This window comes from Oncorhynchus clarkii, chromosome 30, assembly GCF_045791955.1.
Source record: "Oncorhynchus clarkii lewisi isolate Uvic-CL-2024 chromosome 30, UVic_Ocla_1.0, whole genome shotgun sequence".
NCBI classification, from domain to species: Eukaryota; Metazoa; Chordata; class Actinopteri; order Salmoniformes; family Salmonidae; genus Oncorhynchus; species Oncorhynchus clarkii.
The window spans coordinates 27264115-27291897 of NC_092176.1; the positions used below are offsets into that span (position 1 = coordinate 27264115).

Below are 27783 nucleotides of genomic sequence, written 5' to 3' on the forward strand. Positions count from 1 at the left end.
TTTGAACTATTTTCTACAATGTATAATAACAGTGAGGACATGGAATCATGTAGTAACCAAAAAAAAGTTAAACAAATCAAAATATATTTTATATTTGAGATTCTTCAAAGTAACCACCCTTTGCCTTGATGACAGCTTTGTACACTCTTGGCATTCTCTCAACCAGGTTTACCTGGAATGCTTTTCCAACAGTCTTGAAGGAGTTCCCACATATGCTGAGCGCTTGTTGGCTGCTTTTCCTTCAGTTTGCAGTCTAACTCATCCCAAACCATCTAAATTTGGTTGAGGTCGGGTGATTATGGAGGCCAGGTCATCTGATGAAGCACTCCAACATTTTCCTTACTGGTCAAATAGACCTTACACAGCCTAGAGGTGTGTTGGATCATTGTCCTGTTAAAAAAACAAACGGAATGGGATGGCGTATCGCTGCAGAATGCTGTGGTAGCCACGCTGGTTAAGAGTGCCTTGAATTCTAAATAAATCACTGACAGTGTCACCAGCAAAGCACCCCCGCACCATCACACCTACTCTTCCATGCTTCACGGTGGGAACCACACATGCGGAGATCATCCGTTCACCTTCTCTGCGTCTCACAAAGACACCCCGGTTGGAAGCAAAAATCAAAAATGTGGACTCACCAGACCAAAGGACATAAAGGAAAGTAATTCCACAAATGAACATTTAACAAGGCACACCGGTTAATTGAAACGCATTCCAGGTGACTACTTAATTAACTCTACGATTACCCGTTGTGAACTGGTTGCTGGATTCCCCCCTTTCCCACTGTGTGCAAATATCCCTAATAAATTCCCCATTTGCATTCTAGTTGTGCTCCTTGTGCGTGTTTGGGTATTGAACTGGTGATGTGGAAACCCCACACCCTTGAGCCTGCTATTATATATATATATATACTGTATACACATACTTCCGTTCAAAGGTTTGGGGTCACTTAGAAATGTCCTTGTTTTTGAAAGAAAAGCAATTTTTTTGTCAATTAAAATTACATCAAATTGATCAAAAATACAAGGTATAAATTGTTAATGTTGTGAATGACTATTGTAGCTGGAAACGGTTTTGAATGGAATATCTCCATTTTGAATGGAATATCTACATAGGAGTAGAGGCTCATTATCAGCAACCATCACTCCTATGTTCCAATGGCACATCGTGTTAGCTAATCGAAGTTTATAATTTTAAAAGGCAAATTGATCATTAGAAAACCCTTTTGCAATTATGTTAGCACAGCTGTAAACTGTTAAAGAAGCAATTAAACTGGCCTTCTTTAGACTAGTTGAGTATCTGGAGCATCAGCATTTTTGAGTTTGATTACAGACTCAAAATGGCCAGAAACAAAGAACTTTCTTCTGAAACTCGTCAGTCTATTCTTGTTCTGAGAAATTAAGGCTATTCCATGCGAGAAATTGCCAAGAAACTGAAGATCTCGTACAACGCTGTGTACTACTCCCTTCACAGAACAGCGCAAACTGTCCCTAACCAGAATAGAAAGAGGAGTGGGAGGCCCGGTGCACAAGTGAGCAAGATGACAAGGACATTAGAGTGTCTAGTTTGAGAAACAGGTGCCTCACAAGTCCTCAACTGGCAGCTTTATTAAATAGTACCCGCAAAACACCAGTCTCAAAGTCAACAGTAGAAGAGGCGACTCCGGGATGCTGGCCTTCTAGGCAGAGTTCCTCTGTCCAGTGTCTGTGTTCTTTTTCCCCATCTTAATATTTTATTTTTATTGGCCAGTCTGAGATATGTCTTTTTCTTTGTTTCTTGACCTAAGAGTTGGGGAGAGACTGACTGCGTCACTTCTTCAAATTATAAGAAACATTCATATGTTGAAAATCCCAAATTGTTTGCATAGTCAACTTACACACAGCTCTGACACACACACTTACCCCACCAGAAAAGATTAAGATGGGCAAAAGAACACAGACACTGGACAAAGGAATATACATTTGTTTTACTGAAGGACCGTTCTGTTTGCGCTCTCTGTTGTAAAACTGTTGTTTGTTGGACATTAAGTGTATGGCGTCATTTTGAAACGAGACATGGGAAAAACTTCATTGATGAGGCGGACAAGGCTGAAGGAATCAGAAGGGCAGTGTCCAGGTATGAAAAGCAAAGCAGTGTGTTTACAAATCTACATGCAGTAAAAAATCAAGCTACAGAGGAGAGCTACAAAGTTGAGCAGTGCTTTGCTAAACATGGAAAACCATTTACTAATGGAGAATATATCAAGGAGGCTTTACTTAGTAGTTCCCAGGCTTAATTTGATGGATTGCCTAACAAAGACAAAATCATCTCAGAGACATGCCTGTCTCCAGAACTGTTGAAGGGTGCGTTACGGAGATGGTTGAAAATGTAAAGGAACAGCAAACTGTAGCGTTAAAAGATGCACCTATGTTTAGTGTGGCTCTTGATGAGAGAGTGGATGTGAATGATATTCCACGTCTGACGGTTGTTGCAAGATACTGTGACCCAGAGCAGGTATGTGAGGAGCTGCTTGGTCTGTAACCCATGCATGGTACTACTAAAGGGGAAGATGTAGCAAAAAGCATTCACAGATCATTTTGAGGAGAGAGGTGTCGATATTAAAAACATCTCGCTCGCATCTCGCTATGCAGGCTGACCCAGGTCGCCAGTTGAACTGTGTTTCCTCCGACACATTGGTGTGGCTGGCTTCCGGGTTAAGCTGGCGGGTGTTAAGGAGCATGGTTAGGCGGGTCATGTTTCGCCTCTCCCAAGCCTGTAAGGGAGTTGTAGTGATGAGACAAGATCGAAATTGGGGAGAAAAAGGGGTGTAAAAAAAATCTAGCATTCACCAAGAGAAACTGTGTTCCAAGATCAAGCCTGTGGTGCTAATGGACAGCACCTCTCTTTAGTGAGCTATGGAATTCTTCCATTTGTGGGCAATTAGATATTCAATAGACACAATTAGTTGTAATGCACATATGAAAATGCTAACTGGCATGCAGATCGTTAGAAATGGTAGGGCAAATTGTAAATTGGCACCCCACACAAAAAAGGTCTATGCTATGTCAAGATCACAGGCTACAGGCACCTAGAGCATGGGTGAATAGACCATGTGTTGCACTCCGACCACTCCTGTCAACACTTGTCCTTCCAAGCGTTGCCCTGGGAATGATGAGGTGCAGATAGAGCACGATGAGTGTTCTCTAGTCTTCTCAACGTTTTGTCTGTGAGAGTTTCAGCAGTAGTGGGTCAATCGATAAAAAAACGATTGAAATGCATTGCTTTTTGTGTATGTGTGGTGTGTATATGTGGTGTCTGTGTGTGTTTGTGTGTGTATATGTGGTGTCTGTGTGTGTGTGTGTGTGTGTGTGTGTGTGTGTGTGTGTGTGTGTGTGTGTGTGTGTGTGTGCTTTGTTACCTGGTCCAGTTTGCTCTGATGGCAGGGGAAGGAGAAGGTGAAGCCGAGGGGCAAGGACGCTCCTTTCATACCCATGTACTCCAGGAAGTCAGCGATGCAGTGCACTATGTGGTCAAACAGCTGACAGGGAGAGAGAGAACAGAAAGAGAAGGAGAGAATGAGAGAGATGACAGAGAGAAAGAGAAATAGAAAAGAGTGAGTGAGAAAGAGAGAAAAGATAGGTCAAATTACCAATGCAGTGGACTGGGAATGAGCTCTAGCTGGGAATGAGCTCTAGCTGGGAATGAGCTCTAGCTGGGAATGAGCTCTAGCTGGGAATGAGCTCTAGCTATTAGGGTTGGCCAATATTTTATATCTATGGATGATAATTGAAAGCCATTGTCGATGGTGACGACATAGTGAATTGACAGACGGTGGTTTAGCCTATTTGAACTTGACTGGCGCAGCACAGTAACGAATGGAGTAGGGCAGCACACGAGTGACATTCAGAGTAATCTTCCCATTCCTATTTGCTTTAGCTTATTTCAATAAATAGCCTATGTTGTACAGGCCTACATAACGCAAGAGAGGAATGTAGGCTAGACAGCAGAGAATTCCACCAAAGCAGCACAAAATGTCCATTCAGAAAATATTGTTTCTCTTTCTCTCTCTCTGTCGGATGCATGGGCCTTATAGCCTAAACTTGTACATGTTTGGGTAACTGACACTCCTTAACTATATTGTCTAGCTGTTAAAAAAACATAGGCTATATTCCCTTCTCTCCATTCAATATGAATATGACCTTTGGGCAATAGCCTAAGAAGGTACTGTTGTCATACAGTTGTCGCTTTCAAAGAGAACAAGAATATAATCCTCAAGTCTCATCTTTCAAAATACATAGAGTCCTCTTAATTTACAGCATTTCTCACACACAGACAACCTAAAGTTCCCAAATTAGCAGGATGGATTGGGGGAAACTTCATTGCACGAGGTGCTCAAGTTCAGAACGGCTGTCAGTGAAAACCTGGTTTACCTCCTCTCCAGTGCCCTGCATGGCCTCCTGGGGAATGGAGTAGATCTTGTTGTGCATCTCCACACTGCGTCTCTTCCCGCGCTGCACACGCACCAGCAGAACCCGGAAGTTGGTCCCTCCCAGGTCCAGGGCCAAGAATTCACCGCTCTCTGATGAGTTCAATGAGCACAATGGGGAGAGAAGTTAAGCAAGTAAGATAACACTCCAAAATTATATTTAGCAGTTTGGGGGTTATGTGCCTTGTTAAGGACCACAACAGCAATAGGTGTTCACATCCTAATGTACATTTTGTCAGCCATGGATTTCCAACCGCTGAGCTTTTGATTGCTGGCCCATCTCTCTAACCCAGGGGTGTCTAACTAATTTACCCCAGGAGCCGCATTGGGTCTTAAACAAGGTCCGGAGTGCCGTACTGAAAATGTATTACATTTCCTCGCTGTCAATAATTGTATAAAAGTCGTCCTCTATCCATTGTTTTTGGAATTTTCTATGCTTCTATGACTGTCTAGCTTTCATTTAGGTGACTATTAGCGAGCTAGACACAATCAAGAAACTGTATTATAAGTCCATTATAATTGGTTTTAATAATTTGAAAGTATTTTGAGTTTGTGTTTTTATTTGTAACAGCTTAAGGCTTTCTTCTCAGTTTCCTGCTATAGCCCTGCCAAGGACATCCATCTATTTCCAAGGATTTTCAAGGCCCATCAGTAGCTTATGGCTCCCTCTCCTACCATACACACATGGAGAATCCCGATTCCTAACCCGATTCTTCGCGTCCCCTGTCCTCACCTCCTAAAAACCCATTGGATGAGGTCAGAGGTCCCTCCCCTCTGACTTTCTAATCCAATTGGTTTTGAAAAGCGGGCGAGGAGAGACTACATGAGGAATCAAGAAAATGCCATTGAGATTCTCCCACAGATAACACCTCTCTCCATCTTCTCTTCTCTTGACCCTGTACCTGTGCCGTCGGGCATGGAGCGAACAAAGGTGGGCAGCATCTTGACGGTGGCCTGGTCATGACTCTCCTTGGCCAAGCCTCTGTTCATCTCCTCTCCCATCCGCCTTTTCACGTCCAGCAGCTGCTCCTGGCTCAGACGCAGAGCGTCCAGGATACGCTGCCGCTCGGCATGCTGGATAGCCAGCCGAAACGCCACTGCTGTCACCATGGCCGCTCCCTTCCCACTTCCGTCCTCCGAGCGCAGGAAACGTACATCGCAATCCGGCACCAGCCGCCGCACCATCTTGTGGAGCCGCCGCGCAAACCTGGGAGAGGAGGTACAACTTTATTTTAAGCTTATTAAACATTATTAAAAGGCTCATTAGCTATTAGTAAACTGTTTGTAAATTAAATATATTTGATCATGTTTCAGTTACTAGTGAATACATCTACAGTACCAGTCAAAAGTTTGGACACCTACTCATTCAAGGGTTTTTCTTTATTTTTACTATTTTCTACATTGTAGAATAATAGTGAAGAATTCATATGGAATCATGTAGTAACCAAAAAAGTGTTAAACAAATCAAAATATATTTGAGATTTTAGATTCTTGAAAGTAGCCACCCTTTGCCTTGACAGCCTTGCACACTCTTGGCATTCTCTCAACCAGCTTCATGAGGTAGTCACCTGCAATGCATTTCAAGTAACATATGCCTTGTTAAAAGTGAATTTGTGGAATTTCTTCCCTTCTTAATGCGTTTGAGGCAATCAGTTGGGTTGTGACAAGGTAAGGGTGGTATACAGAAGATAGCCCAATTTGGCAAAAGACCAAGTCCATATTATGGCAAGAACAGCTCAAATAAGCAAAGAGAAACGACAGTCCATCATTACTTTAAGAATGGAAGGTCAGTCAATACGGAACATTTCAAGAACTTTGTAAGTTTTCAAGTGCAGTAGCAAAAACCATCAAGCACTATGATGAAACTGGCTCTCATGAGGACAGCCACAGGAAAGGAAGACCCAGAGTTACCTACGCTGCAGAGGATAAGTTCATTAGAGTTACCAGCCTCAGAAATTGCAGACCAAATAAATGCTTCAGAGTTCACGTAACAGACCGGTGGAAGAAGCCACCTTTAGCTTGATGCTATGGACTGGCCCGCCCGTTCTCCAGACCTGAATCCAATTGAGCACATCTGGGACATCATGTCTCGCTCCATCCACCAACACCACGTTGCACCACAGACAGTCAAGGAGTTGTCGGATGCTTTAGTCCAGGTCTGGGAGGAGATCCCTCAGGAGACCATCCACCAACTCATCAGGAGCATGCCCAGGCATTGTAGGGAGGTCATACAGGCACGTGGAGGCCACACACACTACTGAGCCTCATTTTGACTTGTTTTAAGGACATTACATCAAAGTTGGATCAGCCTGTAGTGTGGTTTTCCACTTTAATTTTGAGTGTGACTCCAAATCCAGACCTCCATGGGTTGATACATTTGATTTCCATTGATAATTTTTGCGTGATTTTGTTGTCAGCACATTCAACTATGTAAAGAAAAAAGTATTTAATAAGAATATTTCATTCATTCAGATCTAGGATGTGTTATTTTAGTGTTCCCTTTATTTTTTTGAGCAGTGTATATATTAATTGAAACGCATTCCAGGTGACTACCTCATGAAGCTGGTTGAGAGAATGCCAAGAGTGTGCAAAGCTGTCATCAAGGCAAAGGGTGGCTACTTTGAAGAATCTCAAATATAAAATATATTTTGATTTGTTGAACAATGTTTTGGTTACTACATGATTCCATATGTGTTATTTCATAGTTTATGTCCTCACTGTTATTACACATTGTAGAAAATAGTAAAAATAAAGAAAAACCCTTGAATGAGTAGGTGTGTCCAAACTTTTGACTGGTACTGTATATACAGTGCCTTCGGAAAGTATTCAGACCCCTTGACTTTTCCCACATTTTGTTACATTACAGCCTTATTCTAAAATGGATAAAACAAACAAATTGTTCAGAGTAGACTGTGTGAATCAGCTCAAAATTGCTGCAAAGAAACCACTACTAAAGGACACCAATAATAAGAAGAGACTTGCTTGGGCCAAGATGAGCAATCGACATTAGACCAGTGGAAATCTGTCTTTTGGTCTGACAAGTCCAAATTTGAGAATTTGGGTTCCAACCGCCCTGTGTTTGTGAGACACAGAGTAGGTGAACGTTGATCGCCGCATGTGTGGTTCCCACCATGAAGCATGGAGGAGGAGGTGTGATGGTGTGGGGGTTCTTTGCTAGTGACACTGTCAGTGATTTATTTAGAATTCAAGGCACATTTAACCAGCATGGCTATCACAGAATTCTGCAGCGATATGCCATCCCATCTGGTTTGCGCTTAGTGACAGGATCATTTGTTTTTCCACAGGACAATGACCCAACACTGCTCCAGGCTGTGTAAAGGCTATTTGACCAAGAAGGAGTGATGGAGGGCTGCATCAGATCAGCCAACCTGAACCCAATTGAGATGATTTGGGATGAGTTGGACCGTAAACTGAAGGAAAAGCAGCAAACAAGTGCGCAGCATATGTGGGAACTCCTTCAAGACTGTTGGAAAAGCATTCCAGGTGAAGCTGGTTGAGAGAATGCCAAGAGTGTGCAAAGCTGTCATCAAGGCAAAGGGTGGCTACTTTGAATCTAACATCTTGTAAGGATCTGGGTGTAGCTGGTGCAGAGGAGTCAGGCGCAGGACAGCAGAGATGAGTAACACAAGGAACTTTACTTTACTCAATTTCCAAATACATGAAGTAATACCAGGCCCACAATCATCGGACCGAACTTACAATAAAGTATTCACGCACAAAAAACGTGGGGAAAACAGAGGGTTAAATAATGAACATGTAATTGGGGAATTGAAACCAGGTGTGTAAAACAAAGACAAAACAAATGGAAAATGAAAAGTGGATCAGTGACGCCACCCGCCGCCCGAACAAGAAGAGGGACCAACTTCGGCGGAAGTCGTGACACATCTAAAATATATTGTGATTTGTTTAACATTGTTTTGGTTACTACATGATTCCATGTGTTATTTCATTGTTTTGATGTCTTCCCTATTATTCTACAATGTAGAAAATAGTCAAATAAAGAAAAACCCTTGAATGAGTAGGTGTGTCCAAACTTTTAACTGGTACTGTATGTATAAGCCATTTCCTACTTGGTCTTGTAATTTTAACTGGCACTTGAGATGTAAGGGTCAACTCCATTGTAATTTCCCTCATCCACTGTGTAATTTAGTTAAGTCTATTCTAGGAGAATTGCTCTGAGTAGTCATGCTCTCAGGGAGGTGTAGATTGAAACTCAGGGAGGTGTAGATTGTTGTCAAGTTGAGTTGGAATTCATTCAAATGGAACTCGACAATGTCCATTGTATTTCATTTTTAATGTCCGGAAACGACTGGAGGTGAAGTGCATTCGAGTCTTGCCTCTTTGGAATCAGAGTGGAAGTCTACTTCCTCACTCGTCTTTAATATATATAGGGTAAAAAATTCCAAACAGTACCTTATATGACTCATGCTCTGAGTGCTGTGAAACTCAGGGAGGTGTAGATTGTTTGAGTATCAAGTTGAGTTGGAATTTATTCATATAAAACTTGACAATGTGCAATAGCATTTGATTTTTTGAGTCATGACCACATAGGCAAATAACAGTTGGCCCAGAACAGAGCAGCACGACCAGCCCTTAAATGTAAACATAGGGCTTATATCAAGAACATGCATGTCAATCTCTCCTGGCTCAAAGTAGAGGAGAGATTGACATGTTTAAAGCACTGTTCAAACAGCTAACACACAGCTCAGACACCCATGCATACCCCACAAAACATGCCACCAGGGGTCTTTTCACAGTTCCCAAGTCCAGAACAGAGGCTAGGAAACACACAGTATTATATAGAGCCATGACTACATGGAACTTTCCTCCACCTCAGGTAACTCAAGCTAGCAGTAAAATCAGATTTTTTTTATTTTTTAAAAGCAGTTAAAAAAACACCTCACGGGGGATCGTGACCCTTGAAGAGATGGCTGCATGAACTAAGAGCTCCGCACAAGTAGTTTCCAATTCCTAATCTTACCTCCACTCCAAGTTCAAACTCATTTAGCTTTAGTAAGAAAAGTCATGGCGGCTACAAAAGGCGACACTACAGGTGACATTTTTACCCGGACTCGAGCATTAGCGACGGAAAAAGGCCTCCAAGAAGAAGCTAGCTTCAGAAAAATTAGCCAGGAGCAAGAGGACCCGCTCCCCCCCGAGGCCCAACGAATGCCAACCTCGCACTCTGTCGAAGACATCCTTTCTGAGTTGAGATCCCAACCTACAGAACTAAACACTAAATTAGATGCCATTAATTCTCAGCTCAGTGCGATAGGGGGCAAGGTGACAATCCTGGAAAACGCTTTGCCTGACATCAACAAGGCGCGAAGCGCCTGGACGAGGCAGAGGGGCGAATCCTATCCATGGAAAACTTATTGACAGATGCCATGGAAACAATAGCATATGCTAAAAAGAAAATAGAGCATCTGGAAGAGAAAACAGAGGACCTGGAAAACAGGGGGCGAAGGAATAATTGTGTTCTATTCAATCTGGGCGAAAAAGAAGAGGGAAACATGCCACTGATCCGCTACCTGCAAGACAAACTTCCCGGGTGGCTCCACCTGTCCACCCACAGGCCCATAGAACTCGAGAGAGCTCACCGAGCACTGAGGCCCCTACCAGCAGCCAGACAACCACCGCGCCCAATCACCATATGTTTCCTGAGATTCACCGACAAGGAACGAGTCCTACAGGCGGCGAAAAACAACACCATCGCAGTGGGAAACGCCAAACTCACTTTACACCAGGACCTGTCAGCTGGAATACGCAGAGAGTTTGACGAAGTGAAGAAATACTCAATTGACCGAGGCATCTTCAGGGGATTCAAATACCCAAACGAGCTCAGGATTCTTCACCAAGGAGCCTTGCGACACTTCAAAACTCCCGAAGAGGCAAAACGTTTTTTGAAAGACAATCCTGGTCAATGAGAAACGGACCAATGACTAAATGCGATTAATGCTATTACTAAAGGAGGTAAGACAACATATAGCCGATATCCAAAGACCCACCCGCCCCGCTAAATGTCATTATAGCCGTCTAATCTATATTTATTTTCCTTTAGCCGAGAGGGGTAGCCTCTATAGCCTAACCTAGGCCTACTAATGTTTCAGCCTACTTTTATTTCCATCCTTTTGTTGATATTATTACTGTGGTTCCCTATGTCCCCTGGGGAAGGTATATGTAGGCTGGGCTATTGATTTTATTTTCTCCCTCTTTTAATGTGGTCATTTACTCATCTACTCAATGCGGGGCGGAGAGGATGAGGCCTTTCTTTGGGGGGGAGGGGGAGACGTTGTCATTTACTCAATGCGGGGCGGAGAGGATGAGGCATTTCTTTGGTGGGGAGGGGGAGACGTTGTGCGTTGCTAACTTTTCCCGGTTTTTGTTTTTTTCGGAACACAGAATTGAGACTGAGCGGGGGGTAATAGATCCAACGGGATGTGTTGAGTTGTTTGGGAACTCGGCTGGGGTGTTCAGAGTGTTATTTTATGTACACCATTTATTTTCCTTTCATGTGAATGCAGCTGTAACTATTATCCACCTTTACCCAGAGATGACTTGCACTAAAGTTCAATTACTGTTCGATGACGATGACTAGTACCTTAAATCTATTGACATGGGACTGCCATGGTCTAGGTCATGCAATAAAATGGAAAAATATACTACGTGCTCTAAAAAAGGAAAAGCAGACATCGTGCTATTACAAGAGACACACCTCTGTGATGCTGAACATGCCAAACTCCGCAGAGCTTGGGTGGGACAGGTGTATTTCTCATCTTTCAAATCAAACAGTAGAGGCACAGCCATACTTATCCATAAAAATGTTCCATTCATAATTGACAAAAACATATCTGAGCCGTAGGGGAGATTTATTTTGATAACTGGGTCACTATATGGTCAACCAATTACTATCTTAAACATATACGCCCCTAACACAGATACTCCTGCTTTCATGTCAAAAATGATAACCCTGTTCAATGAGCATTGTGTTTCCTTTGGCGTGGAGATTTTAATTGTACCCTTAACCCAACCCTAGACAAATCATATCAAGTCCCCACCACAAATCCTAGATCTGCAAAGATTTTGAACTCTCTTACTAAAGAGATGGGACTGATAGATATCTGGAGAGAGACTAATAGCTCATCTATGGACTATACATACTACTCTAATGTCCATAACACCTACTCCCGTATAGATTACATTTTTATCCCAAAGAGTTTCATAAATTCAGCCACATGTACAATCGGACCCATAGCACTTTCAGATCACGCCTTTGTCCACCTCCGCTTTGACCTCTGCAAAAACATCCTGAGGTCAAAGAGCTGGAAATTCAACACCTCCATGCTATCAAACGAAGCGTTCCATACATTGGTAACTACATGGATAGACAACTACACACAAGACAACAAAGATTCTCCTGTTTCTCCGGCCACAATGTGGGACGCTGCTAAAGCCACACTAAGAGGTCATCTAATTACATATGCTTCCTCTAAGAAAAAAGCAATGGAAGCACACAGGCTAGATCTTGAGAGGGAGCTGGAATGCTGTGAAAAAATACATACACAATCTAGACAGCACCTCCTGGAGTCACCTTAAAGCAGCCAAAGCCAAACTAAATTGGGACTACACTCGGGAGATAAAAAAAAAGTTTTCTTTACTAAACAGAAATACCATGAGTATAGCAATAGGCCCAGTAGATTGCTTACTTACCAATTAAAAAAGGAGCAGTCAGAGCGTACAATCATGGCTATCCGAACAGCAGAGGACGAGGTCACATATGACCCAAAAAAGATCAATATAACTTTTCATGATTTTTACTGCAAACTATATACTGTATCTCTGAGAGAAAACACACAGAGGCAGAACTCCACTCTTTCCTAGAGGGAATCTCGCTACCTAAACTATCAGAGACCGACCAAGAAGATCTCAACTCCCCCTTCACTCCTGATGAGATCTTGGAGGCAATTACCTCCATGCCACCTAATAAGTCCCCAGGCCCAGATGGATTCCCCAGAGAGTTCTACAAAGCTTTTTGGCCCCAGCTCAGCCCTATCTTCATGCCAATGCTGGAGGATTTTTGCAAAAACTGAGTTCTCCCAGACTCAATGCACACAGCTCGCATTACAGTGTTGCTCAAAAAGGACAAGGACCCCCTATCCTGCTCGTCCTTCCGGCCCATAAGCTTGTTGGATTTCGACTATAAAATAATTACCAAATTGCTCGCCAAAAGACTAAACACTCTTCTTCCCAAAATAATAAAAGCGGACCAAACTGGATTTATTAGAGACAGATACTCTTCTGATAACATTCACCGTCTTTTTGATATTATTGATCAAGTAAACGCACAGAAGACCCCTGTCCTGCTGGCTTCACTGGATGCTGAGAAGGCGCTTGACAGGATGGAGTGGAGCTTTCTGTTTTCAGTCTTAGAAAAGTTCAATATGGGCCCAAATTTTATTAAATGGATCAAATCACTATACTCTCATCCAAATGCCATGGTGACTACTAATGGACTGAACTCTCACAGATTCCCTCTGGAACAGGGCACAAGACAAGGGTGCTCGCTGTCCCCCTGCTCTACTTGTTGGGGGCGGAGCCTCTGGCAGAGCTGATAAGGAACAATCCAAGTATTATGGGTGTTTCTGCAGGCGGCCTGCAGCACAAGATTTCGCTTTACGCGGCTGATGTCTTGCTCTACATATCCAACCCTGAGAAATCCCTCCCTCTCATTTTAGACACAATTGCTCAGTATGGCAAGTTTTCAGGTTATAAGATCAATTTTAACAAATCCACTGTCTGCCCTCTCAATATTACACTCAACAGCTCTATGAAGACACTATGTCCTTTCCAATGGAAAACACAGGGGTTTCAATACCTCGGGATCTTCATAACGCCAGATCTGAATAGCCTTCTCAAGGAAAATGATCTTCCACTCCTGGATCGAATCAAGAACGATCTCCAAACCTGGATCTCCCTCCCAATTAGCTTAGTAGGAAGAATTAATGTCATCCGTATGAACGTTTTCCAGGTTTCGATAGTTTTCCATTCTATCGAAACCTGAATCTAAGGGTGGTCTTGCACTTCCCTCCCTTCAATTGTACTACTGGTCTGCCCAAATCCGTAACATGCTAACATGGATCACAAACAGACAAGAGTCAATGTGGATTCAGATAGAAGCCCAATCCTGTGGTTCATTGCCCTTAAACTCAATTATATTCATTAATAACTTTAGTGAAGTGGGCAATATAGCCAAAACCTTTGTGATTTACAGCACCCTACTAGCGTGGAGGGACTGTAAGAAATACCTGGGCATTTCCTCCCAAATATGTTCTCACTCGCCTATAGTAGGCAACCCAGACTTGCCAAAAGCCCTGAGGGATGCCAACTTTAGTCTTTGGCATACTCTAGGAATCAGAGTATTTCATCAGAAAACCACTACACTGAAATCTTTTCAAGAGCTCTGCAGTGAATTCAATGTGCCAAGATCCCTTTTTTTTATATAAATCTTCAAATTAGACATGTAATTTCCTCATTTACCTCCAAGAAGAGGTTTAGAACTCAGTTGAATGAAGTTGAAACCCTTCCTGTCACAACACAATCCATTAAAGGCAAAATATCTTACATCTATAGTCTCCATTCTGAGAAAGGAAGCTCCTCCAATACTCCGTTGAAAATAATTTGGGAAAAGGACCTTGGTCTGACTATCAGTGATGAGTTATGGGCGGAGGTTTACAACAGGGTATACTGCACCTCTACTAATGTAAAAATGAAAGAATCCAATTACACATTTTTGTACACATTTTATTACACTCCTTTGAGACTCCATAGAATGAAAACAGATATGTCTCCTAACTGTAAAAGATGTACCTCTGAAAGCGGAACCTATATGCATGTATTTTGGAGCTGTAGAGAGATTGCCAGATTCTGACAATCTATACATACTGCTGCACAGAAAATACTAGATGTACAGTTTGATATGACCCCGTGTATCTATCTTCTTAATGCCCAACAGGACTTTGTTCTTGATCATGACAGAGAAAATTTCCCTATGACTATTACATACTTTGATAAGAAATGTATTATTCTATTGTGGGCCTTTAGTGCATCTCCTACATTTAAAATGTGGATTGACCAGATTGTTGACTTTCTCCCTCTTGAAAAGCTCACTAATGACCTCCACAAAAGACAGCCCAAGTTTGATAGACTCTGGTCTCCACTATTCAACTATATTTCAAACTGGACAGAGTGAACGGGGTGACTAGGGAAATGTGCAGATACATGTTGTGTAAGGTGCTGTAAAATCTAAAAACTAATTATTGGCTCGTCGTCTCAGCGAAGGCTAGAAATAGCTAATAAGAACCTTGATAGTGCTGCTGCAAGTTTTATATATGTTTAAAAAAATGTTAAAAAATAATTATTTGTGAGTACTTGTAGGTATGTAGGATATGTGTGTGTGTATGGGTGTGAATGTATGCATGTATATGTGTACATATGTGTATGTGTGTGTATATATAGATATGTGTATGTATGTATATACACTGCTCAAAAAAATAAAGGGAACACTAAAATAACACATCCTAGATCTGAATGAATGAAATATTCTTATTAAATACTTTTTTCTTTACATAGTTGAATGTGCTGACAACAAAATCACACAAAAATGATCAATGGAAATTAAATTTATCAACCCATGGAGGTCTAGATTTGGAGTGACACTCAAAATTAAAGTGGAAAACCACACTACAGGCTGATCCAACTTTGATGTAATGTCCTTAAAACAAGTCAAAATGAGGCTCAGTAGTGTGTGTGGCCTCCACGTGCCTGTATGACCTCCCTACAACGCCTGGGCATGCTCCTGATGAGGTGGCGGATGGTCTCCTGAGGGATCTCATCCCAGACCTGGACTAAAGCATCAGACAACTCCTGGACAGTCTGTGGTGCAACGTGGCATTGGTGGATGGAGCGAGACATGATGTCCCAGATGTGCTCAATTGGATTCAGGTCTGGGGAACGGGCGGGCCAGTCCATAGCATCAATGCCTTCCTCTTGCAGGAACTGCTGAAACACTCCAGCCACATGAGGTCTAGCATTGTCTTGCATTAGGAGGAACCCAGGGCCAACCACACCAGCATATGGTCTCACAAGGGGTCTGAGGATCTCACATCTCGGTACCTAATGGCAGTCAGGCTACCTCTGGCGAGCACATGGATGGCTGTGTGGCCCCCCAAAGAAATGCCACCCCACAACATGACTGACCCACTGCCAAACCGGTCATGCTGGAGGATGTTGCAGGCAGCAGAACGTTCTCCACGGCGTCTCCAGACTCTGTCACGTCTGTCACATGTACTCAGTGTGAAGCTGCTTTCATCTGTGAAGAGCACAGGGCGCCAGTGGCGAATTTGCCAATCTTGGTGTTCTCTGGCAAATGCCAAACGTCCCGCACGGTGTTGGGCTGTAAGCACAACCCCCACCTGTGGACGTCGGGCCCTCATTCCACCCTCATGGAGTCTGTTTCTGACCGTTTGAGCAGACACATGCACATTTGTGGCCTGCTGGAGGTCATTTTGCAGGGCTCTGGCAGTGATCCTCCTGCTCCTCCTTGCACAAAGGCGGAGGTAGCGGTCCTGCTGCTGGGTTGTTGCCCTCCTACGGCCTCCTCCACGTCTCCTGATGTACTGGCCTGTCTCCTGGTAGAGCCTCCATGCTCTGGACACTACGCTGACAGACACAGCAAACCTTCTTGCCACAGCTCGCATTGATGTGCCATCCTGGATGAGCTGCACTACCTGAGCCACTTGTGTGGGTTGTAGACTCCGTCTCCTGCTACCACTAGAGTGAAAGCACCGCCACCATTCAAAAGTGACCAAAACATCAGCCAGGAAGCATAGGAACTGAGAAGTGGTCTGTGGTCACCACCTGCAGAACCACTCCTTTATTGGGGGTGTCTTGCTAATTGCCTATAATTTCCACCTGTTGTCTATTCCATTTGCACAACAGCATGTGAAATGTATTGTCAATCAGTGTTGCTTCCTAAGCGGACAGTTTGATTTCACAGAAGTGTGATTGACTTGGAGTTACATTGTGTTGTTTAAGTGTTCCCTTTATTTTTTTGAGTAGTGTATATACACACACACAAAAAAAAAAACACCTCACGGAACCACACGCACACAAATGATAAACCAAAAACTGTTTTAAGTGAGAAGTAGGCATTGCTCTGAAGCCGGAAAATTAAGGAAATTCACGAGCACCACAATGCCTACTTCACCCATGCTCTATCACACAGCTTTGACCTACTACAGTAGCTATGTTGTCTATTGTACTTTAAACAATGTGTAGGCAGGATTGCTTAGGATTCAAAGTCCCTCATATAAAGTTCTATAGAACCTGTCTGAATTCCTGATTTCTGTGACCATTAGCTATGTGTAATATTGACATAAACTCAAAACCACTTGTTTTGCAAACATGGGTCCTTTTTTTATCAATTACTGTGCTAATCAATGGACAGTTCATTACCTGTCAAAGGAATATGTAGATTACAGTTATGTTTCTATTTCTATATATCTATTATTTTTGCAGTAAAGATGATGACACTACAATCAAACACATTTAGGCCTACAATAGGGGCTATATCTAAAAATACATACAAACTAATGATAAATATTAGGGGTGTACCGATCTCATCATACTCGTATTGGTAATTGTATCCGTTTTATCACACTTGATACTGGTAATTGGATTTACTCGTGAACAGAAAATTCAGAAGTGCGCTTTAAATGCAGGTGAAGCCTCAAGTGTGCATTACTGCAAAATCACTCAGAGTGTATCGTTTAGTTCCTTCACACACACGTTGTTAAACGACCCTGACCGATGAAAATGCACCATTTACTTACTTAGTCCTATTCAATTTCTCAACAAAGGAGGCTAATAAATAGTCTAATGCATGGCTGGCTACTACTGCCTGCAATTATTCCAGACAGATTTAGATGAAGGTAGTCTAATTCACTTGCCCCATACATTGTTTCACTTTTGAGAGGAGCAAAACTTCTCTCCCGAAACTTATGCCAACACATTTGCACAATCAAAATAAACCATCTACATTTGTAATTATATTTTCTAATTATCTGTCACTCAGTAAACATGACTGGGAAAGAATAAATAATAATAGCAAGAAAGCATGGGGATCGCGACATAACGACAGTACGTCGTCAGCAATGGAATACTTATACGGACGGACAAAGTAGGCATACTACCCAACACCAAGTAGACAGGCAAAAACAACCATATGGCCTCAGAAAAGTCTACAGGAAAAAAACGAAATTGAACAACAATGACTAGCTACGGATTAGGATTCATTCATGATGTTTGGAGAACGGGAGACTTAACAGAGCGGGTCTGTCTGGAGAAATGAGAGCAGAGGGAGAGCAGCTTGTTCAACTGATATCCCGCGTGTTTCTTTACAGGCAGAAGAAGGAATGAAGTGGGGCAACCTGCAGAGGTGCTGCTGCTCCCCCTGACATCATAGTCATCCACCTCAGTGAAACCGACTTGGCACACACAAAAGGTGACAGCCCTGGTGCATCAGATGCGAGCTGATTTGGAGGTAGTCATCCAAATGTTCCCCGGGACAATGGTGTTTTACTCTGACATCGCGCAGCAGAGGAGTTGGATGTTCTAGTGGGAGGAGGACTTCAACAAGTGCATAGAGATGGCCCGGCGCTATGTCAACAAGCTTGTGTTAGCATTTCTCCGTGACAGGCGCATGCGCACAATCCGCCCCTCTGTAATAAAGCAGTTTCCCTGGGCAGTAACATAGGTATGGCGTGCATCGCCTGGAGGGTAACAACCTCCTCTTTAAGAGTCAGAGCTGGTCTCTCCTCCGTTCCAGCAAGTGATTTTCTGGATTTTTTTTCTAATTTTGTCTGTCATAGTTGAAGTGTACCTATGATGAAAATTACAGGCCACTCTCATCTTTTTAAGTGGGAGAACTTGCACAATTGGTGGCTGACTAAATACGTTTTTGCCCCACTGTATAACTGAATTAACTCTTGACCCCTCACCATTATCGATCACCACTTAGCTGACAGTTCTAGTTAACGGAAAACCTGGGAATGCACTCACTGCCTTATCTAAAACACCCCAGAGCTAAGTTTCGTCGGTTCAACCATAGGTTAAAGACATTTTCTGCTTACTTAAAACCCCCCACTCCTAATCTCCTCCAACCTGGCTGGAATGGTATTTATTTAAATGTAATTACACCCTGTTTCAGGCTCCACAATCCCTCACTTATGAACTCATATTGTTAATCAGATATAATAAAACAGAGTATAAGTTTACTTAGTTACAGTTCTATTTAAAATGGGGATATTGTTTAGTCATTTATTCATAAAATTCCTAACAACTACAAACCCTGTTCTACAAACATTCACAGCCCATTAAATTGCGTTCAAAATGATTTTGTTCATTAATTCAGTACTGATTGAACATTTATTTATGTTGCTTAGTTAAAATACAATAGTCTAAAAAAGCTATTCACTTTTGCCTGTGAAAACACACAATCCTACTCATTAATGACAAAATGGTGCCGGAAGAAATGGCAGCAGTGTTATGGGCGCCCAACCAATCGTGCCATTATGTGTTTTTTTTTGCGTTATTTGCCATCATTGGACAATAAACTAGACGAGGTACGATCACGAATATCCTACCAACGGGACATCAAAAACTGTAATATCCTATGTTTCACAGAATCGTGGCTGAATGACAACATGGATATTCAGCTGGTGGGATATACGCTGCACCAGCAAGATAGAACAGCACACTCCAGTAAGACGGTGGAGGGCGGTCTGTGCATATTTGTAAACAACAGCTGGTGCACAAAATCTAAGGAAGTCTCTAGATTTTGCTCGCCTGAAGTATAGTATATTGTGATAAATTGCAGGCCACACTACTTGCCTAGAGAGTTCTCAGAAATACTTTTCGTGGCTGTTTATTTACCGCCACAGACATATGCCGGCACTAAGACCGCTCTCAGCCAGCTGTATAAGGAAATAAGCAAACAGGAAACCACTCACCCAGAGGCGGCGCTCCTAGTGGCAGGAGACTTTAATGCAGGGAAACTTAAATCAGTTCTACCAAATATCTATCAACATGTTAAATGTGCAACCAGAGGGGAAAAAAATTCTGGATCACTTGTACTCCACACACAGAGACGCAAACAAAGCTCTCCCCTTCCCTCTATTTGGTAAATCCGACCACAACTCTATCCTCCTGATTCCTGCTTACAAGCAATGATTAAAGCAAAAAGCACCAGTGACTCTATAAAAAAGTGGTCAGATGAATCAGATGCTAAACTACAGGACTGTTTTGCTATCACAGACTGGAACATGTTCCGGGATTCTTCCGATGGCATTGAGGAGTACACCACATCAGTCACTGGCTTTATCAATAAGTGCATCGAGGACGTCGTCCCCACAGTGACTGTACGTACATACCCCAACCAGAAGCCATGAATTACAGGCCACATTCGCATAGAGCTAAAGGCTCTATAAAGGTTAGAGCTGCCGCTTTCAAGGTGTGGGACTCTAACCCGGAAGCTTACCAGAAATCCTGCTATGCCCTGCTACGAACCATCAAACAGGCAAAGCGTCAATACAGGGCTAAGATTGAATCATACTACACCGGCTCCGACACTCGTCTTATGTGGCAGGGCTTGAAAACTATTGTATAAGCTAATAATCTATTATATATGACATTCCTGGGAGTGTGTAAACTGAAATGTTTTATTATTTTTGTATGTTCTCTATAGCTATGTACTTGAAAATGTATCAATTGACCAATTCGACACATTTTGAAAACTCCTGGCAGACTTTATTGTGCAGTAATGTAAATCTTCATTGGATCAGTCTGAAACTTTGCGCACACACTGCTGTCATCTGGTGGCCAAAATCTAAATTACACAGTCTCCTATCTGAAATGACGGCCTTTCACTTGCATTTCAAAGATGATTTAAGAAATCCATGTTTTTTGGTTTGTATTATCGTTTTCCATATCTTATGTGTTATATTCTCCTACATTAATTTTACATTTCCAAAAACTTCAAGGTTTTTCCTTTCAAATGGTATCAATAATATGCATATCCTTGCTTCAGGTTCACCTAAGGGTCATGATAGGGGCTGTACCAAATGTTTGATGTATTATAATAATTGATTATGCTTATGTTGTATTAATAGAAGGGGAGGGGTTATAAGACCCCTCCCTCCTTACATTTATAGGGTATAGGGTCTTAGACTACAGATTAACAATATATATACATTATGAGGTTTAATATTGTTCCACAGTACTTTTGTAGGCTCTCTGCCTCTTATGAAGAAACTGTCTGAGAAATGTTTGACTGTGAAGACAGAACTCTGCAGGGGAGGGTAAGAGATAAGAGATTAGTTAGACATTCCACTATAAATAAACTTGGACATTTACTGCTAAGCTTTTAGATAGCTATATAAATAAGAGTTTTAGTGTTGAGTAGGCATGGTTTTGGACTAATTTCACCTCATGAGTAAAAGATAATGATGTAGTGTTGGGGATGAATCAGAATAGTTGGGTAACATAGATCAGATGTTTTATTTTCATTATATGCTTGTGAGTTACTTCTCATTTAGAATGTATCTTGTTGTACTATAGTGGTGGCCATTTGCAGTTATCCTTTCTCTGTCCTGGGTTCAGTTACTTGGGCTGCAGAGAGAGGAGAGGTCAAGCTTGTCTTCATATGTAAACATATCTTTTAAACCATGTGAAGGGGTGATTGAGGGGGAACCAATTATCTCTTGGCTCCACAATGTCTGTGTGCCAGTCACTGTGTCTCTGTGTTCTTGTCCAGGAGGGGTGTATTTGATATATGCTAGTGGATGAGGTAATGTCTTGGTACTATGTTGTACCAAGAACGAGAAGTAGAACCTCGTTTTAGGAGAGCAAACTGAACGATAATTTATAGCTAATGCTGTCTGGCTATGGGATACTCCTCTCTCAAGTAAAGTCTTCCTTTGTAATTTTCCTAAGATCTGTTATTCGTCATGTGAGTTGAGATGGGTGTGTCTTGGCTATAAATGATTCTAACAACTGTTTTGTAAGCACTCTCAGAGAATTCTTTTATAGACACTGAATTGATCTGAGAGTCACAGGGTTGTGATGGAGCTCATAATAATTAAAGATGGACTTTATGATAACTCTGACTTGTGTGGTGGTTTGGTCTCATGATTTGGTAAATACAGGAAATTTCCACTACAGTAGGCAGTGACATCACTAGGCCTGGACTTCGGGTTTAATAAAATATAATGTGACCTTTTCTTTGATGCAGAACTTACTCGGAAACATGCGTTATGTTCCTGTTGTCAACTTCTGTCTGCAATTGCATTAATAAAGGTTTTTGAATGATTTAATTAAAGATATTGTCATAATTCTAATTTCACCAATGAGCCAATGATTGACAAGGAACAATGAAACAAATACCAACACTAGCTAGCTAACTACGGCTAATTTACAGTCACGTCAAAAAGTGCAGACAGAATAACAGCAAAGTAGCCGCATTTGCATAATTTGTTTTATAGTGACATTTATTTGGATAAATCCATAACAATTAATTAATGAAGTGCAATTTCGCCTGGCATAGAAAATGTGCTCACTCGTCAGGACACTGTTGTTCAGAGGAGCTAGCCAACAACACAGCTAACACAATCACTTCAAACTGAAGCTGGAAAGACTGCAAATTAGCTGTGTTCCGTTTTACCTTTTTTCAATTGACATTTTTTTGTATACAGTTGAAGTCGAAGTTTACATACACTTAGGTTGGAGTCATTAAAGCTAGTTTTTCAACCACTCCACAAATGTCTTGTGAACAAACTAGTTTTGGCAAGTCGGTTAGGACATCTACTTTACGCATGACAATACATTTTTCCAACAATTGTTTACAGATTATTTCACGTATAACTCACTGTATCAAAATTCCAGTGTGTCAGAAGTTTACATACACTAAGTTGACTGTGCCTTTAACTCTTGGATCTACCCATCCCGGATCCGGGAGAATTGTCATCAACTGACACTAAGTAGCATAACGCAACGGACAAAAACTCTTACTAGAAAATATTCATATTCATGAAATCACAAGTGAAATATATTCAAACGCAGCTTAGCCTTTTGTTAAATCACCCTGTCATCTCAGATTTTGAAAATATGCTTTACAGCCAAAGCAAGACACATTTGTATAAGTTTATCGATAGCCTAGCATAGCATTATGCCTAGCTAGCAGCAGGCAATCTGGTCACGAAAATCAGAAAAGCAATCAAATTAAATCGTTTAACTTTGATGAGCTTCGGATGTTTTCACTCACGAGACTCCCAGTTAGATAGCAAATGTTCCTTTTTTTCCTTTTTTTAAAATTTTGTAGCCAAAAATAACTAGTTCTTCACGTTTGGCTGAGAAAACGACCAGAAATTGTGGTCACGACAATGCCGAAAAATATTCCAAATTAGCTCCATAATATCGACAGAAACATGGCAAACGTTGTTTATAATCAATCCTCAAGGTGTTTTTCAAATATCTATTCGATAATATAAACTGGGACAGAGCTTTTTTCAGTAAGGCCGGGTGGAAAAATGGCTACCTCAGTCTTTTGCGCGAGAAATACACAAAGAGCCATCAGGTGGACACTGACGCAATGTTGTTGTACACGCTCATTTTTCAAAATAAAAGCCTGATGTCTTGTGATACTAGACACATTAAGGAAGCCATAGAAAAAGGAATCTCTTTGATATCGCATTCACTGCTCAATAGGGAAGCATAGGAAGGGACTCTTATTTAGAAACCGCTACGTTCCTGATTGGATTTTTCTCATTCTTTTGCCTGCAATATCAGTTCTGTTATACTCACAGACAATATCTTTACAGTTTTGGAAACTTTAGAGTGTTTTCCATCCCAAGCTGTCAATTATATGCATATTCTATTTTCTGGTCCTGAAAAATAGCCTGTTTACTTTGGGAACGTTATTTTTCCAAAAATAAAAAAAATTAGCGCTAGATTCAACAGCTTGGGAAATTCTAGAAAATATGTCATGGCTTTAGAAGCTTCTGATAGGCTAACTGACATAATTTCAGTCAATTGAAGGTGTACCTGTGGATGTATTTCAAGGCCTACCTTCAAACTCAGTGCCTCTTTGCTTGACATGGGAAAATCAAAAGAAATCAGCCAAGACCACAGAAAAATAAATGTTTACCTCCACAAGTCTGGTTCATCCTTGGGAGCAAGGATGAGGTACCACGTTCATCTGTACAAACAATAGTATGCAAGTATACACCATGGGCCCACGCAGCCGTCATACCGCTCAGGAAGGAGATGCGTTCTGTCTCCTAGAGATCAACGTACTTTGGTGTGAAAAGTGCAAATGAATCACAGAACAACAGCAAAGGACCTTGTGAAGATGCTGAAGGAAACAGGTACAAAAGTATCTATATCCGCAGTAAAACGAGTCCTATATCGACATAACCTGAAAGGCCTCTCAGCAAGGAAGAAGCCACTGTTCCAAATCCGCCATAAAAAAAAGTCAGACTACGGTTTGAAACTGCACATGGGGACAAAGATTGTACTTTTTGGAGAAATGTCCTTTGGTCTGATGAAACAAAAATAGAACCGTTTGACCATAATGACCATCATTATGTTTTGAGGAAAAAGGGGGACGCTTTGCAAGTCGAAGAACACCATCCCAACCGTGAAAGCATGGGGTTGGCAGCATCATGTTGTGGGAGTGCTTTGCTGCAGAAGGGACTGGTGCACTTCACAAAATAGATGGATGTTGAAGCAACATCTCAAGACATCAGTCAGGAAGTTAAAGCTTGTTCGCAAATGGGTCTTCCAAATGGACAATGACCGCAAACATACTTCCAAAGTTGTGGCAAAATGGCTTAAGGACAACAAAGTCAAGGTATTTGAATGGCCATCACAAAGCCTTGACCTCAATCCTATAGGAAATGTGTGGGCAAAACTGAAAAAGTGTGTGCAAGTTCTGTCAGGAGGAATGGGCCAAAACTCACCCAACTTATTGTGGGAAGCTAGTGGAAGGCTACCCGAAACGTTTGACCCAAGTTAAACAATTAAAGGCAATGCTACCAAATACTAATTGAGTGTATGAAAACTTCTGACCCACTGGGAATGTGAAGAAAGAAAAAATATGAAATAAATCATTCTCGAGACAATTATTTTGACATTTCACATTCTTAAAATAAAGTGGTGATCCTAACTGACCTAAGACCGGGAATTTTTACTAGGAATAAATGTCAGGAATTGTGAAAAACTGATTTTAAATGTATCTGGCTAAGGTGTATGTAAACTTCTGACTTCAAATGTATATCCATAAAAAGATTCCAACTGATTCATTATCTAGACTGGCTGAGAAACGCTGCCTACCTGTCTGTCTCGTCCAAACTGCCGACACGTTAATTACTATGGGACAGCAGGAGTTCGAATTTCAATATTGAAACAATGTTGCAAATGTCTGAGGGACAGACAGAAAATCTCCGCTGTTGAAAACAAAATGCTAGTCTAAAAGAAATGTGAGATAATGTCTAGATGCTTTTTATAGTGGAAATCAAGTTTATAAGTTGCCTGGCTGGGCTGATGAAACAGTGGATTGCGCAGTCAGATGGAACAGAGTAAATAGGCATCTGTGGCAACTTCCCGGAATAGACACCGGCTGGAATGTGGTTTTAACCAATCATCATTCAGGATTAGACCATCCAATCAGCCAATCAGGGCTTTGTATGTAAATATCTTCAAATTTGTGTCCTAATGTCCACACGATCAGACTGAGCATTTCAATGTCCAAAAGCCTAAGGCAGGTTTTAAAATTAACACTTGCCACCCGCCAAATGCGAGTAAATTTTGGCATTGGAGGGTAAGGGCTCCACAGTGCGAGCATTTAACAATAAAAATAGTCAAGTATGATCACATTTATAGCAAAACAAATTCTACAGTAGCTGTTTTCAAAGAATTTCTGCTGTTTTGTTTCATAGCTGGTAAATTAAATTGTACTAAGTCAAAGAACTACGAATCCTACTTAACCTATCCTACCTCGCACTGCAACACTGCCTGGCTGGGGGCTGTGTACAGCTGAGTGAAAGCTTCATTTTTAGAAGCGCTGTGCACAGGTATAAAAAGGGGGATGTTTTGCAGTGGCAGGGAGACTAGTCAGGATAGAGGGAAAGATGAACGGCGCAAAGTACAAATAGATCCTTGATCAAAACCTGCTTCAGAGTGCTCAAGACCTCAGACTGGGGCGAAGGTTCACCTTCCAACAGGACAACGACACTAAGCACACAGCCAAGACAATGCAGGAGTGGCTTCGGGACAAGTCTCTGAATGTCCTTGAGTGGTGCCGGTGGCTGAATCAAGAGTGGTGATGGGGGTTGCCTTAATCGACATCTTTGGCGCCCTGGGAGCAGTTGTTGTTGGGGGTTAAGTGCCTTGCTCAGGGTCAGAATTACATTTACAGACATGTCTGCGATACGATCCAGCAACCTTTCGGTTAGTGGCCCAATACTCCTACCCGCCAGGCTACCTTACTAGTAATAAATGTATTATTGTTTTAGGAACTTTACAAAGCATGTTCATCTGTTTTTTCTGTTTCTTGGTGAAATTATAGCAACAACAAAAACATTCTTGGGAAGGTAAAAAATCTGAGTGGCTGTTAGATTTTTTTTTTTATCTACCTACCACAGTGGTTGGTGGACCAAACATTTTTTAGGCCCTGGGCTCCAGGAAAAACATTATAAAACATATAATTTGGAGTTATTTTTATAAAATAAACACAGAGTGATGTATTAGACATACAGTGATGACTTAAAAAAAAAAATTTAAGACTGCATGGGAGCTTTAAGATCGGAGGGTCAGTTCCACTGTAATTACACTGTGCAGTCTAGTATAGTTAATTCTAATAGAAATGAGAGTATGTCTTCTATACTTCAGTGAGTAGTGCCTCAGAGTAGATTATCAGAGCTCCATGTCAAGTGCAACACTTCATCTGTTCTATTCTGAATTTAAGGGAGTTGCAATGGCAGCATCATTGACCCCAACTATGTTAGAGATAACCCCAGAGTACAGTATCTCCATGCTCAAACACGGAGATACACACACGCACTAATAAATAGGCAAGCACTCTCTCGCACACACGCAACACCACACACTCGCACATACCCTCACTCATACATGCACTTGCACACACACACCTTGCGCACCCCCCCCCACCCACCCACTCCCACTCACTGTGGGTGGTACTTGTAGACAGAGCCGTCCACTCCTATTGTTGTCCTCAGCCTCTCTGCAGCCTTGTTGTCTCTGATCTGTCTTAACACAGCGGCCAGGGTGGCAGCACACAGGTGGGCGGCCCGGGTCGACACCACCTGACACACCCTCCGAGTGGCCACGCAGTCCTCCACAGAGGGGTCCAGGCCCAGCCCCCTCAGCATCTTCTCTGTACTCACCAGACCCTCCTTGTCTCTGTCAGGAAAATAGTACCACCTCAGTTACATACCAGCTTATAAAGTATAACATTCAGTTTGGTATTTGTATGAATTACATTTACTACCTATTATCATCATCATCATGAACCAAGTTATATCAAGATAGGCCCACATATCGTACACACACAAAAACGACTAACTTGTCATTCTCGATGGCAGAGACAAAGCTGGTCTGGAGTTGTCCATTGGTGACGAGGTCAGGGGTGATGTGACCCTGAAACACCATGTCCTCCTTGGCCATCTTTACTAGGATCAGACGCACCAGCTCGCCCATGTACATCCCACTGATCATCTTCTCAAACCTACACACACACAGCAGGCTGTCACACATTTACTACAACACCTGGCTAGCTGTGAGTAAATTCTGAGGGTGATACTTAACAACAAGCTGAAAATTACACTTTCAACACAAAGCCAGATCTATATAGCAGCTGGAGGTTGATATCTTTTCCAGGTGGGATTGGGCAACAGACAGAGAGGACTAGTGTAATATACAATATAGTAGAAGTAGAGGGCGGGCCAGTTGTCTGTCTGTCACTCACAGCTGTTTGCCGGGGTTGAGGGAGCCGGCATCGATCTCCTGGTCGAAGTCTGTACGAAGATCATCCAGAGCGCCATCGTCCCCAAATGCCCCCCACTCCATGTTAACACACATCCTCCCCTCGTCCCCTTCCACCAGCTCCAGGTGACGCATCTCCTCCATGTAGCAGGCATTGGTGCCAGTGCCTGGGGGGCAGCAAC

The 27783-nt window shown here is 42.1% G+C and overlaps 1 protein-coding gene across 2 annotated transcripts in view; it reads right to left on the minus strand.

Moving 5' to 3' along the window:
- The window catches only part of LOC139389285 (hexokinase-2-like), a 94390-nt gene that overhangs the window by 6164 nt on the left and 60443 nt on the right, over positions 1 to 27783 (minus strand). Inside the window, exons 7-12 of one of the 2 annotated variants that reach the window (XM_071135871.1) lie at positions 27585 to 27768; positions 27183 to 27344; positions 26786 to 27019; positions 5368 to 5672; positions 4410 to 4558; positions 3398 to 3517 (exon numbers count right to left, since the gene is read on the minus strand). In XM_071135871.1, the coding sequence (XP_070991972.1) occupies positions 3398 to 3517; positions 4410 to 4558; positions 5368 to 5672; positions 26786 to 27019; positions 27183 to 27344; positions 27585 to 27768 (1154 nt within the window). Of the gene's footprint in view, positions 1 to 3397; positions 3518 to 4409; positions 4559 to 5367; positions 5673 to 26785; positions 27020 to 27178; positions 27345 to 27584; positions 27769 to 27783 lie in introns of both variants that reach the window. The other variant, XM_071135872.1, reaches the window with a different exon arrangement.